At 42.3% G+C, this 18,704-nt stretch overlaps 1 protein-coding gene across 4 annotated transcripts in view; it reads right to left on the bottom strand.

Annotated features, from left to right (window-relative positions):
- The window catches only part of gaa2 (alpha glucosidase 2), an 84,615-nt gene that overhangs the window by 9,306 nt on the left and 56,605 nt on the right, over positions 1-18,704 (bottom strand). For all 4 annotated transcript variants that reach the window (XM_043711829.1, XM_043711830.1, XM_043711831.1 and 1 more), the window contains exons 9-17: positions 17,225-17,356; positions 15,879-15,989; positions 14,448-14,561; positions 12,391-12,475; positions 11,770-11,887; positions 6,145-6,278; positions 5,215-5,366; positions 3,908-4,056; positions 2,838-2,979 (exon numbers count right to left, since the gene is read on the bottom strand). In XM_043711829.1, the coding sequence (XP_043567764.1) occupies positions 2,838-2,979; positions 3,908-4,056; positions 5,215-5,366; positions 6,145-6,278; positions 11,770-11,887; positions 12,391-12,475; positions 14,448-14,561; positions 15,879-15,989; positions 17,225-17,356 (1,137 nt within the window). The remainder of the gene's footprint in view (positions 1-2,837; positions 2,980-3,907; positions 4,057-5,214; positions 5,367-6,144; positions 6,279-11,769; positions 11,888-12,390; positions 12,476-14,447; positions 14,562-15,878; positions 15,990-17,224; positions 17,357-18,704) is intronic.

Genomic DNA, 18,704 nt, shown 5'->3' with positions numbered 1-18,704 from the left:
GCCAGTAACATTTCAATGATGTGGAGGAATAGCCAGTACTACCATGACAGGTTCAATTATATTGTCTGTTGTGCTAAGGTGTTAGAATCATCACTGATTTTTCATTACTTTTCTTACTTTTTAAACCAGTTTCTAGTTTGGAGCTGTGAACTATACTCTAAGAGCTAAAAAGGTATCATTTGGACTGTGAACAGCAGCTTCTGTTAAAAAAAAGCTCTTATTTGCTTTTGATGCCAAGGAGCAAGTTAATTGAAGGCTGGTTCTTGATCAAAGAACTCTATTGACTCTTTGCCTTCTGAGGGCATGTGCTTCACCAGATAGCAGACATGAACTAGGCAAGTATCAGGGAATTAGTGCCAACAAGTCTGGAAGCGAACATGATGAAACTAGGAGAGGACCACAGCTTTCTGAATTGCTTTGAACTGGGGGATTCTGAGAGGAGGAGTTTGGTCATTGGTGCTACTGTATGAATATTTGAAAGCTGCCTCACCTCTTATTATCATTTATTGGACATTCAGAGAATAAACTAGGAGAAAGTGAGGACTGCAGATGCTGGAGATCAGAGCTGAAAAATGTGTTGCTGGAAAAGCGCAGCAGGTCAGGCAGCATCCAAGGAGCAGGAGAATCGACGTTTCGGACATAAGCCCTTCTTCAGGAATGAGGAGGGTGTGCCAAGCAGGTTAAGATAAAAGGTAGGGAGGAGGGACTTGGGGGAGGGGTGTTGGGAATGCGATAGGTGGAAGGAAGTTAAGGTGAGGGTGATAGGCCGGAGAGTGGGTGGGGGCGGAGAGGTTGGGAAGAAGATTGCAGGTCAAGAAGGCGGTGCTGAGTCCAAGGGTTGGGACTGAGATAAGGTGGGGGGGGAGGGGAAATGAGGAAGCTGGAGAAATCTGCATTCATCCCTTGTGGTTGGAGGGTTCCTAGATGGAAGATGAGGCGCTCTTCCTCCAGGCGTCGTGTTGCCAGAGAATAGAAACTACATATCACTGACTTCATTAGTGAACTGGAAAAGGTGGCATTGATCAATACCTTCAGAAAATCAATCAAGAGACTATCCTGCAAACCTGTGAAGCAACACATCTAGGAGACTGCTCAAGTAATTTGGTTAGTTTTGTTATGTTTCCTTTCTCTTAAGGTATCTCTTAACTGTATTTGTTTGTCTGTCTGTCTTTTGAGAAAGTTAAAAATCACACTACACCAGGTGATGGGCAAACAGGTTTATTTGGAAGGACTAGCTTTTGCAGCATTGCTCCCTTCACCTGATCAGGATAACCTGGTGTTGTGTGATTTTTAACTTTGTCCACCCCAGTCCAACACTGGCTCCTCCACATCATGTCGTTTGAGAGAGAGAGCGGGGTCTGTAAACAAAGGTTATTGGATTTACATCACAGACATTACTTAGATTACCATATTGCTTGCTCTACTAAAGTTACAGTATTATTTTAACCACAAACCTGGTGTCTAATACTCTTTATTCCTAGACTCTGTTGAGGAATCATTGGGGTCAAGTTTTAGGATCTTTGAAGGTTTTTAGTTTTAATTTTACTGTGTTGCAAATAGTAAGGTAGGGAGGCTGATTAGATTCGATTGTCTGCCTTTATGTAACACAGGGAAAGGGCCACATTCTGCAATCTCACACTTGCTCTATCTCTTCTACTGTAACAACTCCCAACAGCAGTCTGTCACGCTCATTATTTCCTGAAATATCCTCCCTTCACTCACTCTCATCACCCCACACCACAATCTCCTGCATCAGCCCTGAATGCCCTCACTCCGACAGAAAACCTCAAATCCTTTCCACCACCTGCAGCACCACTAAAAGCTGTCCCATCCACTTGCACTTCCATCAATCCGTCTCTTTCTCTCATCCCTGGAAAAGAGAGCCTACAGTGGAACAGAAAGAGACTTCAGATAGAAACTGGATGGATGGATAATTGAGGGAAAGGAACTTGCAAATCTGCAGAGTTAGATCAGAGATTGGGAGTATTTAACTTGCTCCACAAAGAACTGGCATGGACTCAGTGGATCCAATAGCTTCCTTCTGCACCGCAATGACACAATTGAATTTATTAGTGACTATCTTTTTTATTTCACAAACAAAAACATCTTCTCCGTATCTACCCTGTCCAACCTATTCACAATTTCAAAGGCTTCTATCTAGGTCTGACCTTCCAGAATACTGTTGTGAGCAATAAACAGGATAATATGAATCAGAGGAACATTACAATCCATTCTCCATAAATAATTCTGTTTAATAGCCAAATTATCAATAAATGGGAAATTGTGTAGCCAGATGCAGACATGGGGTTTTGTGACAAAAACTCAAAGACAGGTCCCAGCAGGGTTGGCAACCCTGGATAGGATAAACAGACAAGGTCTTTTCCCTGGGGTGGGAAAGTTCAGAACTAGAGGGCATAGGTTTCGGGTGAGAGGGGAAAAAATATAAAAGAGACCTAAGGGGAAACTTTTTCACGCAGAGGGTGTGCGTGTATGGAATGAGCTGCCACAGGACGTGGTGGAGGCTAGTAAAATTGCAACATTTAAGAGGCATTTGGATGGGTATATGAATAGGAAGGGTTTGGAGGGATATGGGCCGGGTGCTGGCAGGTGGGACTAGATTGGGTTGGGATATCTGGTCAGCATGGATAAGTTGGACTGAAAGGTCTGTTTCCGTGCTGTACCTCTCTATGACTCCATAACCCTAATGTAGAGAAGGACAGGATCAAGCTCTGTGATTAAGTCACTGTCCAGTCCACAGCCTGTCATCAAAACACATTTCTTCACCAGCACATTGTATCTTCTCATCACTTATTGATTGACTGAAAACCCCTACTTACTGTGTAAAAGTCATACCAAACTCCTTGAGGGAAGTATGCCATCACAGTGACTGCCCCCGGCTCTAACACTGGGCTAACGAGGAGGCTGCTACCCAATAGAAACTGTTTGTCGATGGAGTAGGTGTTTCGATCTTCAGGAAACCTGAATTGTAAAGGAATAAGGGTAACTTCAATACAACACCCAGCAAAAAATTCTCCACAAATAAATTCCACCTCATCTACACCCTCCCTCTGCCTACAAAAATACTATCTCATTCTCCAAACTAAACAAAATCAATTTCTGCTGCATTAGGACACAACCAGTGAGGAACAGTGTTCAAAGATGGTCAAATTGGGAATTTTATCCATAATCACTGGGAAAACAAGCAGAACGTACATTTGAACTGAGAGGTTAGAGGTTTAGTTCAGAGGTGGGGAACCTTTTCATGTTGGAAGGCCGCATTATATTAGTTGTAATCTAATAAGGCCGCATCCAAGAAACTTCAATTATATATTCTTCAAAATTCACATTATTTTGTAAAAATCTAACTACTATGTACTAACTAGCTATAAAAAATGAAAAAAAAAGTTAATTCTAAAGTTAACTCTCTGGTATTTTAAATACATTCATTTTAAGATTAAAATTAAAATAATAAAGGACGAAAAAAACATATTAATAAAAAATAAAAGATTTGTTCTGCAAAATTTGACTTCATTCAAAAGGCCACACATAATGGCCTAGAAGGCGGCATGTGGCCTTAAGGCCGCAGGTTCCCCACCCCTGGTTTAGTTTATGACCTGGCCCCATTAGCTGCTGTTTGTAGGAATAACATGCCCACTTTGCACCAAGCAGAAATCTGGATGGAAAGGTCAGGCAGTGGGTAGATTCAAGCCAAAGCAACCTTCAGAGCACCAGACAATAATGGATAAACATTAAAACATGGACTGATATTGGTGTAACCAGTCTGAGAATCTGTGGGAGTCAGCGAATACATTAGCAGGTGAGACACCATCTGGGTGCAGTTTATCAAATAGAATATCCTTTATTGTCACCAAGTGGGATCATTGCAAAACAATAAACAACAACTTACTCAAAAAGAATGGCTCTGGCAACTGTTTCTCCGAAAACATGTGAGTGATGGAAAAGTGTGTAGAGGTATGGCAGCAGCGAGTTGCGGATAAAGAGAGTACGCTTCATTGCGTCCTGAGCGGATTCACTGAAAGCCAGAGGGTCCTGAGCCTGGAGAACCAAAGACATCATTTCAGAAAAGAAATTCACTTTTGAACATTCACTATATTAAAATGTGAAACATTAAGTTTTTGATCTATATAAATGTCCTCGGCTTATGGGTGTACGGCGTGGTTTTTCAATTCCCTTTTGAAATTATCTGAGGAGAAAACATCTTCAGGGCTGTAGGAAGAGGGTGAGAAGTGGAAATATGTTAGCCTGCTCTAGCAGAGTAACAATGCTAAAGGATGAATGGTGTCCTCCTGTGCTCTAATCAATCCAAGCATTTATCAGTCCTCTTTAGTACTAACAAGAGGCAGGGGAGCAATGCAGAGCACCATCAAGTTCAAGGTCATTCGTTCCTCCTAACTTTCACGAGGGTCTGATTTCAGAACCGTCGCTTGGCTAAGCTAGACACTATCCTGCCGAAAGGAGTTCGAATTAGAGCAAAATGCCATCCTCAAATTTCTTTCCACTTACAATCATGTTCTCTGTTGGACGGTATGCTCATTAAACACTCAAGTTGGTTTGCTGCAAGAGGACTCCAGACTCTTTGGAATAGTAGTTCCTCTGCCCATAACCTTCAATAGAAAAAGAGACCCTAGACTGTGATTGTGGCTAGATTGCACTCTGATCAGGGACAGTGGAGATTTGGGGAGGCTCCAGTCTTCTAGAAGAATAAGGAAAGCTCTCTCTCTCTAATAGCAAAGGCATCAGTTGAATTCTTGCTCCTAAGAACAATGCTATGATAAATCTGAATCTCAGGGAGCACTGTTCAATTAGAGGTCCCATCTTTTGGACGGGCCACTAAATTAAGGAGCCATCCATTTCTCAGATAGATGTCAAAGATCTCACAGCACTCTGCAGAAGAACAGCAGAGGAGGTCTCCCTTTTGATCTGATCAATCAGTATTCCTCAAACAACATCTCAAAAACAAATTATCTGATAATTTAATTCATTGTTGTAGGTCTTTGCAGTCCAAAAACAAGCTGGTATGTTTCTGGCAGTAACACTCTTCTGAAGTACTTTACTGCCTGCAGAATATCCTGAAGTTATGAAAGGTACTTTTAAATGATGGCTACCTCTTTCTGCAGTATCTTAGTCTGCATCCTATATATAAAACAATAAAACATAAACATATTTTCTAAATCCTGCAAACTTTCTCAGTACCTTCTCCTTTTCTGTATTGTGGTTTCGGGAGAATGGGTAGAAAGCACCAAGTTGCATCCATCTGATACACAATTCCTCAGTGGTACTCCCCCTAAATCCACAAATATCTGCTCCCACAAGAGGAATGCCAAACATATTGAAGTTCAGGATGCCTGCAGAATACAGAGGGGGTAGACAAATGCAAAAAATGCAGATGCTGATGATCTGAAATAAAACACAATGTTACCTCGTCATGTAAGGTGATATGAGGACTAGCTGTTCAAAAAAGTAGTTTTTATGGAACTTCTTGAGAGAGAGAGAGAGAGAGAGAGAGAGAGAGAGAGAGAGAGAGAGAGAGAGAAAGAGAGAAAGAGAGAGAGAGAAATTTAGGGATAGAATTCCAGGCAGCTGAGGCACGGTCATGAAATGTAGAGCAATTAAAATTGAGAATGTTCAATTGGGAGCTGGGGTAAAGGCCACAGCCTTTGGATTTGAACACAAGTATGAGAACTATAAAATTCAGACATTGTCAGTCTGGGAGCCAATTATTAGACAGTACAGGAATGATTGAGTGAGATATGAACATAAATATTCATTAACATATATAAAATGTGTGTACACACATAAATTCATGTACAACTTTTAAAATATATGCACACTCATTCAAACACACACACAACACATCCTTTGTGTATACTCATTTTCCATTATTGTCTTTTTATTTATTCATTCCTGGTATACATCAGCTGACAAATAGGGCAGCATTCAATGGTCATCACTTTGTGAAGTTTGGTAGTGAGACATCTTTCTGAAACACTGCAGTCCATGTGGTGTAGGTCCAACCACAATGCTAGTTGGGAGGGCCTATTCCTACATGCAACCATACGCATGCGTGCACACACACGCAAGCAAAAAACACACACACACACACAAAAAGGGGCCACTCAGTACCTGCAATTGAAAAGTGCATGTCCTTCCATTTACTCTCGTTGTCTCCCAGCCAGTGTCCAGAATACCTGCCTTGACTTGGGAATGTTGATCGGGAAATTACAAATGGACGTTTCTTACGGATTTTAACTAAAGCACTGGAACAAAGAAAAAGAAAGATTTCAGCCAATTAACATGCTGTAAATATTAGTTGATTATGATTTTTACAATTACTAGGAGTTACCAGAGTCCCTTTACTAACCACAATGGACCCACTAACCACAAGACCTTACCCACACTGCAAAAATTGCAGGTACCACACAAACAGCAATCCCACTCTGATCAGGGCTCATTGACCACATATCTCACACTAGCCAATGGCCCCACCCTGACCACTTTACTATCAGAGACGACAGACCCCACCACGTCCAGATGTTTTGCCGCACTGATTGCAGACCCACGAACCTACTGCGGGCCCCATAGAGATCACAGGAAATGCTCAGAACACTGGCCCCACACTATCACACTGAGCCCAGGTCTGAAACTGACTGACCACAAGTTTTGCAGTGACTGTATTCCTCCCATGCTGACTGCAGGTCCTTTGATAATTGCAGGCACCACAAAGACCGAAGATCCTGCAATGTTATCCCCACACAGGTCGACCACCCTGGACAGAAGTAAAATGTCATACATACCACTGGCTCTGCACAGACTGAAAGCCTTGCAATGATTGTCAGCTTCTGACAGACAGAAGACAGCCTCTGATAGATCCTGTCCATACAACGTTATTGTGCTATTGCATAGATTGCATCCCAATGAGAAAAGTCAGTTAAAGAGACTCATACTTGGTATTGTAGTTTTAACCCAAGTGCATCTTCAGTCAGTCATTCAAGACTAGTTCACCCAGGCTTGATGTCATGTCATACCAACAACAGTCATAAGAAACAGTCAACTAATTCACAGTCAGGGATCGACACAAAAGGTATGGTAAGTGTTTTCAGCCAAAGTAAGTCAGCTGAAATGCTTGTGGAACTGATCACTGCCTCTACAGCCGTTAAATCGTACAAAGTGACACTTCTTGACAAATGCAAAGAATAAAACATCGCTGCACTGTTAGAAGAAGGGCACGTGTTCTATGCAATTGTCACAGGCCAGCAACATCTTCAGGAACTAGATTCTACAACAACTACTGAAGCCATCCACAGGTTCAGTAAAACATCCAAATCTTATATGAAATGTGATTGGTCTCACATGCCAGAACAGTCTCCAGTATTTAATCATATCCACAAGCTTTATTCTATCAGATGACATTAAGCTAAACTCTGCAAGAAATCCAAAGTATAACACAATGTTGCACAGCAGCACGTGAAGAAGAGTAAAGCATGGAACGATGTCAAGGTCATTTCCAAAGTTCCAGCTACAGCACACAAACACGTCACTGAAGTTCAAGGTGCATCTGCAACAATAAAACTTACAGAATTCCATCAGACTGTGCACACGGGCAATTGAACACACCGCGTGGATACAGTAGAGCTGAAGACTTCACCGATCTCAAAAGGAATTGATAACATGCAATAAGTGCTAAGAGCAACAATGGTGTAAGTGCAAATATCATCCCTTTACACATCTTACAGAGATGGACTCAGGAAATATACAGCAGACCACACTCAATAAGATAACTGCTTACAATGGGTCTGACATTCTGTGCATCAGCATTATCCAGTTTCAGTGTCAATACAGTTCATTGGAGTAGAGATAGAAAACCTACTACTATAATTGATACATAGACAATTCTATTAATGGTTACATATCATATCATTACCACCCAAAGGCTAACAAACACATAATTTGCAGCACCAGCAATACTGAGTCCATTGATGAACTGATTATCCTTTAACCAGACAGGTCAGATGCTATCGGCAATTTCAAAGGCGATGCCCGAACTAGCATCAACCCTCCTCACAAGTGCAGTGTTTATATTCAAGACTCAAACTGGGATTGGTCCAAAACAGCATCATTCCCAAAGCCACACATCATACTGCTGCAACTCTATTATTTGTTTCTGAAGAAGGGTGATGCTATATGCATATGTTTCGATCCGAGATGACTGAATATCGCATTAAAGGGAGGCCCTCATGATTCCCCAGATGCCTACCCTGAAATTACCTAATCCCAAGTTCCCAGGTGCCAAGCAATTTTCCAAGCTTAGTGCCATGTCTAGAAATTGGTCCATATCTCTTTATCCAGAGTCACATGAAATTACAACATTTGGAACACTTCCTCATAGATATGGTTTCCTCAGATTACCAACTGGATTATCTGTGGTCACTCCTCACGAGGGCAGTGTGTTGGAATAAACTGTTCTATTCCCAGAGTCATCACAAATATGAAGTTTGATTAAACCCCCAAACTACCTAATTCTATTCAACTGTCTAATTCCGGTTAGATTACTATGGCCACCAGGTTTTTTGTTAACAAGAGAATAATATTTATTGTAATCAAACAGTTTTTAACCAATGGCAAGAAAGAAGCATGAATTGCAAATTTATAACTTCATAAATTAAACTCCTTTTTAAAATTCCCAAGCACATGCAAAGAGGCACACAGACAAACAGGGTACAAATAATATAAGTGAGAAGGGGAAAATAACAGAGGTGAAGCACCGTTCTGCCACCAGCGAGGATCACAGACATCTTTCAATTTTCTTTCAACTCTTTGATGAGGACATAAGGGTTTTGGTTTACTGACTCTCACTCTTTCATATCCCTTTTCCTTTCAATAGTGGATTTGCAGACAACGAGGTTTATAGGGAAATAATGGGTAATAACAGTTTTCAGAAATTTTCCTGTTACTTCTCCACACAGAATGGAGAGAAGGAGATTCAAATGCTATCTCTTTACAGGCTAGAAGTTTTTCCTCTATTATCCATGTACAAGGCTGCTGCCACTTGCCCAGAAACCAAGGAAGAAGCTGTTACTATGCTGAGTTTTCCTGATCTCTCAAACTAGTCAACTGAAAAAAATAATTGGAGTACTATTTTTGGGCAAAACTTCTCTGAATGCAATACAAACATTCAAATAAATTTATGTTGTGTATACAGCTCCTGAACTGTTCCTGTGACTAATTTTAAAACTGCAAATACCTTATGGCACAACTTCCATGATTTAAAGCAATGTCTTTTCCTGTACTTTAGTCCACAGTTCTAAAGGTAGGAGTGGTCTTTACACCATCAGGCAGGTTATTTTCTGCCAATATATGGATCATATCACTGAGAATCTATCAGGTTGTTTCTACATTGCAGATGTGTTATGACAGGGCCAGACCCCCCTCAACACATTTCAAGAATGTAGCCCAGACCCTAACATTGTCTTAAGCAGATGTAAAGCAGATATTCCAGGAGAGGTGTAGCTGGTCAAACCATTTAGTTTAAGATAAAACAGAATATACCAAATATAACCCAAACAAAAGAGAACAGAATAACCAATAACGTAACGTATCTGAAGACCCAACGGATTACACCAACTTAATGATGCTGTTCCAAATACTTGCAACAATCCACATAAACACCCCTTTGCACAAAAGGTAAAATCAAACACAGGGTCTCACAGGAGAAATGTCAGAGAGAGAGGAGGATCAACCTGGATCTGCTTCTTTGGGGCCAGCAACTTCAAAACTGCCTGAATGCTTTCAGTGAAAAGCCAGACTAAACCAAACCAGAGATAAGCTGAGCTGGGAGAACTGACCACTCCCCTTTTTTGAAAAGCTTTAAAGCCTTCTGCGTGAGGCAGGATCTGTTAGCAATCATCTAATTGGTCCTAAAACCCTTCAACTTAAGACTTTTTGGAGTCGGTACCTTTTACAACATCTCTGAAACAAAAAATCCAAGGACACCATAACCTTGTTAAAGGAGCAGCATTGTCACAGATAACATTGCAGTCCATGGAAAAACTAAACATGAGTATAACACAGAGCTCATGACAGTGACAAGAAACCATTTCTTGCTTTCAATAGTAAGAAATGTCAAATAAATGTGACCAAACTAATTTCCTCAGTTCAAACTATTTGTTAACTTGCATTAGACCTCATACTACCAAAATAGCAGACATACAGAAGATAACTACACAAGATAAAGATGATTTACAAAGGTGCTTCAGGTTCTTTAACTTTTTATCTTCATATATTTCAAATTTTACAACCAATGTGCAGAATCCTCTCTGCAAAAAGCACTCTGCAGGAAGATCACCAGCATATTCTCTAATCTCTCAAAGATTCAGCCAGTTTCAGCCACGTATTCTGCAAAATTACGATCTCTTGGAGCTTACCACAATGGAAGTAGATGGAACTCAGATAGGCCTCAGAACATTGGTTATTACAGGACAGCAGCCCTATTGGGTTTGTTCCTAAGGTGCTATCACAGCCTAGTTACACAATCCCAACACTGAAAGAGAAACTCTTAATCTGGCTTTTGGAACACAACTGTTTCATATGTACCGATTCGGTAAACCGTTAGAACTGATCTGTCAAAAGCCGTCACAGTGCACCTCTACAGCAACAACAACTTGTTAAGATCCAGGGGTACAGTTTAGATAATCCCAAATGACTACTTCCAATGCTCTTAGCCAAGTTCCAAACCTGCTAACAACAAAGATATTTGAGAGCTAGAAGATGATATTACTGAACTGGAGTTAGAAGATAGTCTTTACTTTGATTACATTTGGTTGGTCACAGTGATCAGAGCAGATTCACCAGCTGTGTACAATTCAAAATTATGATAATCAGCAAGTAGCCTCAATGCAGCCAGTAGGTCTCTGAGGCTGATATAAACATTCCAAACACTCAGAGGCAGACTAGAACTGTCTAAGAATGTAATCTACAAAGGCAAACAAGTGGTTATTTTTCAAGTTCTTTATCTAGATATGCTAGACCAAATGCATATAGGTCCCCTGGCTGCAGAAAAGACCAAGAGATTGGCACGTGAATCCATTTTTTTCACCCGGCATTAAGGACATCAATCAAGCAATCAGGTCATGTGAAACATATCAATTCCAGCATCCTCAACAATCACGTTCGCCTCTCATCCAATACAAGGTTCCTTCTGTGCCATGGATGTTTTCCATGTCCAAGGACGCAAATGCATTCTGGTGACTGGCTATTTCATTAAACTCCCTTTTTGTGAGTCAAATCAAAGATTCACTAATGCAATGTAATGACTGCAATATTCAGTGTGTTTGGTGTCCCACAGCAAATTGTGTCAGACAATAATCCTCAGTAACCTACCGCATTCTTCCAAGACATGCAGGAAATAGGGAGGTCAACATATCGTCTCTTCTCTTCACTACCCTCAGTCCAGTGGTCTTTCAGAAAGCACTATAAAACCCACCATTGTCAAATGTAATGCGACTTGCCGAGTTTTCTGGATAGCTATGGTAAATCTACAGGCTACTCCTCAAGGCAGTGATTTACTCTGAAAGACAACTCTCACAGTTGGTAGACAGATTCACTAAGTTCTTCCCTCCCACACTCTCACTGCCAAACCACATGTTCACAATGTGGTGTGGGAAAGAAGGGAACAATGGTACAACAACTTGTTCAATGAGATTCCCAAAGGACTAATACTGACCTCTGTGGATTGTGTGAAAGTTTACTCACCTCGCAGAGGCTTTGGCCTCCATGAGCCCGTATAGACTGTGTACATTATAGTGTGTTGTTGCACTCTGTTTTGCCGAGGCACAAATAGTTTGACTGCGTAAAGTGCCACCTAGTACTCCTGTCAGAGAAAAGTCCAAAATGGGGACAAGTTACAAACAGTAGACAAGAAACATGCCCTCGCTCTTGACTCTCTCCTTCATGGTCATCTCTCACCCTTAGTACTGATGTTCCCCTTACCAGGGAGATTCTCCTCATTCCTGACTCACTCCCTCACAAAGAATTCTACCCTCACTCGAGATCAATCCCCTGCCCCAGGATTCTCTCCCCCGACTCATGGCTTGCTTCTGTGCTTTGCACTCGTTGCTTCACTACTGACTCTCCCGCCTGCTGTTCTCTCCAGACTCTCTCTGTCATTGCTGACTCTCACAATCACTACTGGAATTTTCATCGTTCATGTCGATTAACTTTAGAAATGTAAATTACTGACAACGTCCACACTAAAATTATTTAGATTCTAGTTCAGAGTGAATATTGTGATATCCAATTTTTTAGATTACATGGAATTATGTGATATCCCTCTCCTATTTCTCTCTCTATTCACACCAGTGACTCATTTATCACCTGGGACGTATGGTGGATTTTCAAGTTCATTCGAAGGACAACCAGCCTGCGATCCATCCACAAAGTTTGAGGGCTCATTCATATCCTAGAAGATTCCAGAATGATGGGTGTTAAAAAAATTAAGATAAGGTTAACATGAAAGATTGAATAAAATTGAAAAGTCTTAGAATTCATATTAAACAGATTTCAGGTTTGCTATTACAAAAAACAATAGAAGGACAACGGAGAATTTACAAAAGTGATCGACAATATAGTTTCAGAACTGAAGAGTTATATTTATCAGGAAAGACTGACCAGGCCAGAAGGAAGAAAAAAGAAAGTTGAGCAATGAGAAGTTTGAAAGAAGCCTTTAAAACGATGACAGGGTTGTCACAGGAAAAATTATTTAACTTTGCCTGAATCCAAACCTAATGCCATAGACATAAGGTAGTCACTAATAAGCCCAATAGAAATGTCTTTGTTGGAGTTGCTCAAGTGAACAGCATTGATGGGTTTAAGGGACCTAAATAGGCACATGCAAGAAGAAAATAGAAGGATATATTGATTGGATAAGAGAAAATAAAATGGTAAGAGGTTCATGTGAAGCAGGATACTTGCATAGTCCCCTTGGGGGATCAGATGGTCTTTGGCTATAATTTCTATATAAAAATGAAAATAATCTGTTGCAGTTAGAGGACAAGAAATGGCAAAAGGATGATATTGGCATCATTATATGACATAAAAGGACTGTTCTGCTCTGTATTTGACCTTAGATTTGCAGAGGGGAGAATGGCACTAAATAGTCACGAACCTTTTCCTGTTCAAATTACAAAATAAAGCAAGGCCCCTGTCTGAACATTGGATTTCTTTTCATTCTTGTATTTGTTAGCAGACACTGGGTAACAGAGTGGAAGGACCACATCTCCCACCGTGTCTGCAGCCTTCAATTGTACATTTGAAGAGTTTGTGTGTGTGTTTTAGCATGCTCTTGCTCCTCCATAGCTTTGTTCCAGCCTCCAACCCTGCAATCCTCAGCCCTCCTTTGGCCTTTTGCCTCTGCAACAAAAAGTGTGATGCTGGAAAAGCATAGCCAGTCAGGCAGCGTCCAAGGAGCAGGACAGTCGACATTTCGAGCAGAAGCTCTTCATCAGCTCTGCACCATTGGTGACCATGACTTTAATTGCTCTAACTCGAAGATCTGCAATTCCCTTTGATAATCATTTAATCTCTCTACATCTCATCATTCTTTTAAAATGCTGCTTAAAATCTGATTCAATGACTGAACTTTCTGCCTTAAAAAACCACTGTATGTTGTTCAGTGCGACATTTTGTTTGATAACAATCCCATGAAATGTCTTGGGATATTTTACCACATTAGTGTGTTACATGAATGAAAGGTGAACATCGGGAGATTGTTTAGTTTGGGATAGCATCATAGCCCAATCACCAGTGACCACATTCAAATTGACATTGCATCAGTTCCAGCAGTTTTCCCTCCTGCACAGAGGGAGTAGAACTGACTCAGTTCGTTGAGAAGGTGTCAGTGACAGGGTGAAGAAGACAGTCTGCCTTTGAACTATCACTGTCCATAACCTCAATCATTATATAAACACTGCTGGATTATTAAAAACCCAAACCGGTTCACTGATACCCTTCAGGGAGCTTAACCTGCTACCTCCTCACACTACATAGATAGTTCTTTGGGTTAACTAGAGATGGACAACAAACACAGCTTGGCCAGGATATAGCACACAGAGAAAAATTCTCTCCCCAGTCAGGGATTCAAGAAAAAAAAAGTAACAATCTTAAAATACGAGCTAAGCTATTGAAGAGCAAAGTCAGGAAGCACCTTTATGACAAAGGAAGAAATTTCACACTCTTTCCCTCAGAAGGCTATAGGCACTGGAGATTAATTTAAACTTTCAAAGGTAAGAGTGATTGATTTTGTTGAGTGAAGTTATAACTGATATGGAACAAAGCTAAGTGAAGAGAGTTATGATGCAGATCAGCCATGCTTTAGCTTAATGAAAAAACAAATCCAAGGGGCTGAATGGTCTGTTTATAAAAATGGCACTTACAATCCAGAGCCCATCAAAGGGCACAGCTTTGTGAAACTGCAGCAAATTCTTAAACCACCACTGGTGCGTGTTGGGATTTGTGAAGTCAGGGAATGCTGTCAATCCAGGCCAAACCTGCATCCCATAACATAACAGAGAAGATCTTATTAAATCCAAGTGTCTATCTGGTAAAGATACATTTAAAACAATTCCAATTGGGATTATTCTTCCTCTGTCTCCAGGAGGAATTTGTTTTAAACAGCATTCAACTCTTGGAAATCCTGGCCCCAAAATTACTTTCAAGCAATGAGGGATTTAGATTAGATTAGATTAGATTACTTACAGTGTGGAAACAGGCCCTTCGGCCCAACAAGTCCGCACTGACCCGCCGAAGCGCAACACACCCAGACCTGTTCCCCAACATTTACCCCTTCACCTAACACTACGGGCAATTTAGCACGGCCAATTCACCTGACCTGCACATTTTTAGACTGTGGAAGAAATGTGCCAACTCCACACAGACAGTCGCCTGAGGCGGGAATTGAACCCGGGTCTCCGGCGCTGTGAGGCAGCAGTGCCACCGTGCCGCCCCCTCAATCATTATATAAATGACCGCAAACACTGCTGGATTATTAAAAACGCAAACCGGTTCACTGATACCCTTCAGGGAGCTTAACCTGCTACCTCCTCTCACCCAATTCCACACTACATAGATAGTTCTTTGGGTTAACTAGAGATGGACAACAAACACAGCTTGGCCAGGATACAGCACACAAAGAAAAATTCTCTCCCTGGTCAGGGGATTTGTAGATGAGTCCCAATTCCAATCATTTAGGAGTCTGCCAATGAGGCATTGAGGGAAGGCCTCCATTCTATTTCCACCTATCAACAGGTAGGGACTCCAAGACCACCCAATGGCTTGACTCTCCCTCCTGTACAGTGCCCCACCACCATATCCCCAGCCTTCAAATAAGTTAACTCTGGCAGTGTAAACTGGACAAATAGGCCATTACTTTTCCTGGCTGTTGAAATGCTCCTCCTACCCTACTCCCCAATATAATTATTTGAAATCCATAACTCTAAGGAATACAGATACCATTGCGACACATTCTTTGATTGAACCACAGTAGAAATACATTTAACCGTTGAATTATTAGGGGAGATCTTTCTTTTCAGTTCAGCAATTTTGATGAATAATAATTTTAGGACCATCCTTGACCCCATTCTCCGGCCTCCATGTACTGTGGTAAATCTAACTCAAAAGAACCCAAGTACACATCCAACACTCAGAATGTGATGCCAGCAATTCTTCGATAGTATATCCTTGGAAATAAATCGAAGGCATCTGTAGATAAAAGCTTGCAGGATGACTTGTCTTGATAGACACTGACCTACAATGTAATGACTATTCCAATATTTAGTAACCATACAGGCTGTTTAAAGCACCTATACCTTTCCGATCAGAGGGCTTCCAGACATATAGTTGATGAAAACTCCTTGCTTTAGACCTTCGTCATATGGCCAGTACGAACCTGGTGGCTGGACACTGCTGATTCCTGGGTCCTGCAAAATACCACAGAAAACAAATGCATAGATGGGCAACAAGCTATTCGGAAGCTAATGTGATGTCACATTTTATTGCAAGTTGATTTGAATCAATGAGGGAAGGCACAGTAGATCAGTGGTTAGCACTTCTGCTTCACAGCACCAGGATCCCAGGTTCAATTCTGGCCTGTGTGGAGTTTGCACTTCTCTGTGTGTTTGTGTGGGTTTCTTCTGGGTGCTCTGGTTTACTCCCATATTCCAAAGATGTGCAAGTTAGGTGGATTGGCCATGCTAAATTGCCCATAGTGTCCATGGATGTGTAAGCTAGGTGGATCAGTCATAGGAAGTGCAGACGGACAGGGAAACGGTATGGGGTTGGGTCTGGGTGCGATACTCTTCAGTGGGTCAGTGTGGACTCGATGGGGCAAATGGCCTGCTTCCACACTGTAGAGATTCTATGAGTAGTGAAGCCTTTCTTCAACTGAACAGACCACACTGGAAGCAATTTGTGCAGTTTTGGTCTCCTTATCTCAGATGTTGACATACAGGGAAAATAGCAAAGGTCCACCAGACTCAATCCTGGAATGGTGGGACTGTCAGATGAAGAGAAACTGGGCAAACTGGGACTGCATTCTCCAAAACTGAGAGGTGATCTCATTGACATTTACAAAATACTTATGGGATACACAGATGAGATATTTCCCCTAGTTGGAGAGTCTAAAATGAGGGGGTTCAATTTAAAATCAAGAGGGATGCCACTTAGGTCCATGATGAATAGAAATATTTTTAACTCAGAGTTAAACTTTTGGAATTCTCTATGAAATCATAAACGTAGGATCAATATCATGGTAACAGTTGGCATCTCCTTACAATCTAAAGGGTGTGATTAGCCTTTAAAACATTTAATACAACAGGGGGCTTCTTGTTTCTGGGTGAAGGGTACTAATTTTATCAAATATTTTTTGGGTCATGGTTGTTACTGACATTTATTGTCTCACCAGCTGACCTGAGGGGGTAACAGTCTCACATCCACACTGCTGTTAAGGACATAATTCCTGAATTTTGACCCACTGACAGGGAAGGGACAGTAATATTGTTCCAAGTCAGATGGTGTGTGATGGTGTGTGATGCGGAGGGAACACAGTTGGTGGTGTTGTAATGCATCTTGCTCCCCTTGTAAACCAACATATGAACCTGAAATTCCACTATGCTGCCGCGGTATTCTGATGGTTACATTGGCTGCTAGTAATTACCACAATCATGACATATTGTTGTCCATGGGAGTGCAGGTCTGCAACCATCTGAGGAAGGGTGGCAAAGTTCTGAGGGTCAAAGGTGAAATCCCGATAATCAATCATGTAATCAATATCATTCCACTGAGCATCCTGTAGGAAAAGGGAAAGGAGTCTGTTTTATTAGAAACAATTCAAATGCAGCTCAATTATTGACTCCAGCAAAACACCAACCTCACAGATACTCCATGACTGCAGTCAATTCACCTAAACCCAGGTTCCAAACCCAACAAAGTGAAACACGCCTCGCCCAGGGCAACACCGCTCCCACCCCACATAAAGTGCTCCTCGCCCAGGGTAACACACCTCCGACCCCACATAATGTGCCTCTCGCCCAGGGTAACACGCCTCCCACCCCACATAATGTAGCTCTCGCCGAGAGTAACACGCCTCCCACCCCACATAATGTGCCCCTCGCATAAGGTAACAGGAGTCCCACCCCACATGATGTGCCTCTCGCCCACGGTAACATACCTCCCACCCCACATAATGCACCTCTCGCCCAGAGTAACACGCCTCCCACCCCACATAATGTGTCTCTCGCCCAGGGTAACACCCCTCCCACCCCAAATAATGTGCCTCTTGCCCAGCGTAACACACCTCCCACCCCACATAATTTGTTCCTCGCCCAGGGTAACACGCCTCCCACCCCACATAATGTGCCTCTCGCACAGGGCAACACCCCTCCCACCTCACATAAAGTGACCCTCGCGCAGGGAAACACCCCTCCCACCATACATAATGACCCTTGCCCAGAGTAACACCCATGCCACCCCACATAATATGCCACTCGCCCAAGGTAACACCCCTCCCACTCCACATAATGTGCCTCTCGTCCAGAGTAACACCCATCCCACCCCACATAATGTGTCTCTCGCCCAAATTAACACCCCTCCCACCACACATAATGTGCCCCTTGCCGAGAGTAACACCCATGCCACCCCACATAATGTGCCTCTCGCCCAGAGTAACACCCCTCCCACCCCACATAATGTGCCTCTCGCCCAGGGTAACACCCCTCCCCACTCCTCATAATGCGCCTCTCGTCCAGGGTAAAACCCCTTCCCACCCCACATAATGTGACTCTCGTGCAGAGTAACACCCCTCCCACCCACATAATGGGCCTCTCGCCAAGAGTAACACGCCTCCCACCCCACAAAATGTGCTTCTCGCGTAAGGTAACACGCCTCTCACCCCACATAATGTGCCCCTTGTCCAGAGTAACACCCCTACCACCCCACATAATGTGCCCCTTGCCTAAGGAAACACCCCTCCCACCCCACATAGTGTGCCTCTCGCACAGGGTAACACCCCTCCCCACCCCTCATAATGTGCCGCTCGTGCAGATTAACACCCCTCCCACCCACATAATGGGCCTCTCGCCAAGGGTAACACGCCTCCCACCCCAGATAATGTGCCTCTCGCCCAGAGTAACACCCCT

This window comes from Chiloscyllium plagiosum, chromosome 21, assembly GCF_004010195.1.
Source record: "Chiloscyllium plagiosum isolate BGI_BamShark_2017 chromosome 21, ASM401019v2, whole genome shotgun sequence".
Lineage (NCBI taxonomy): Eukaryota > Metazoa > Chordata > Chondrichthyes > Orectolobiformes > Hemiscylliidae > Chiloscyllium > Chiloscyllium plagiosum.
Note: the sequence above shows the minus strand (reverse complement) of the source record. Positions and strands in the feature narration are given on the sequence as shown.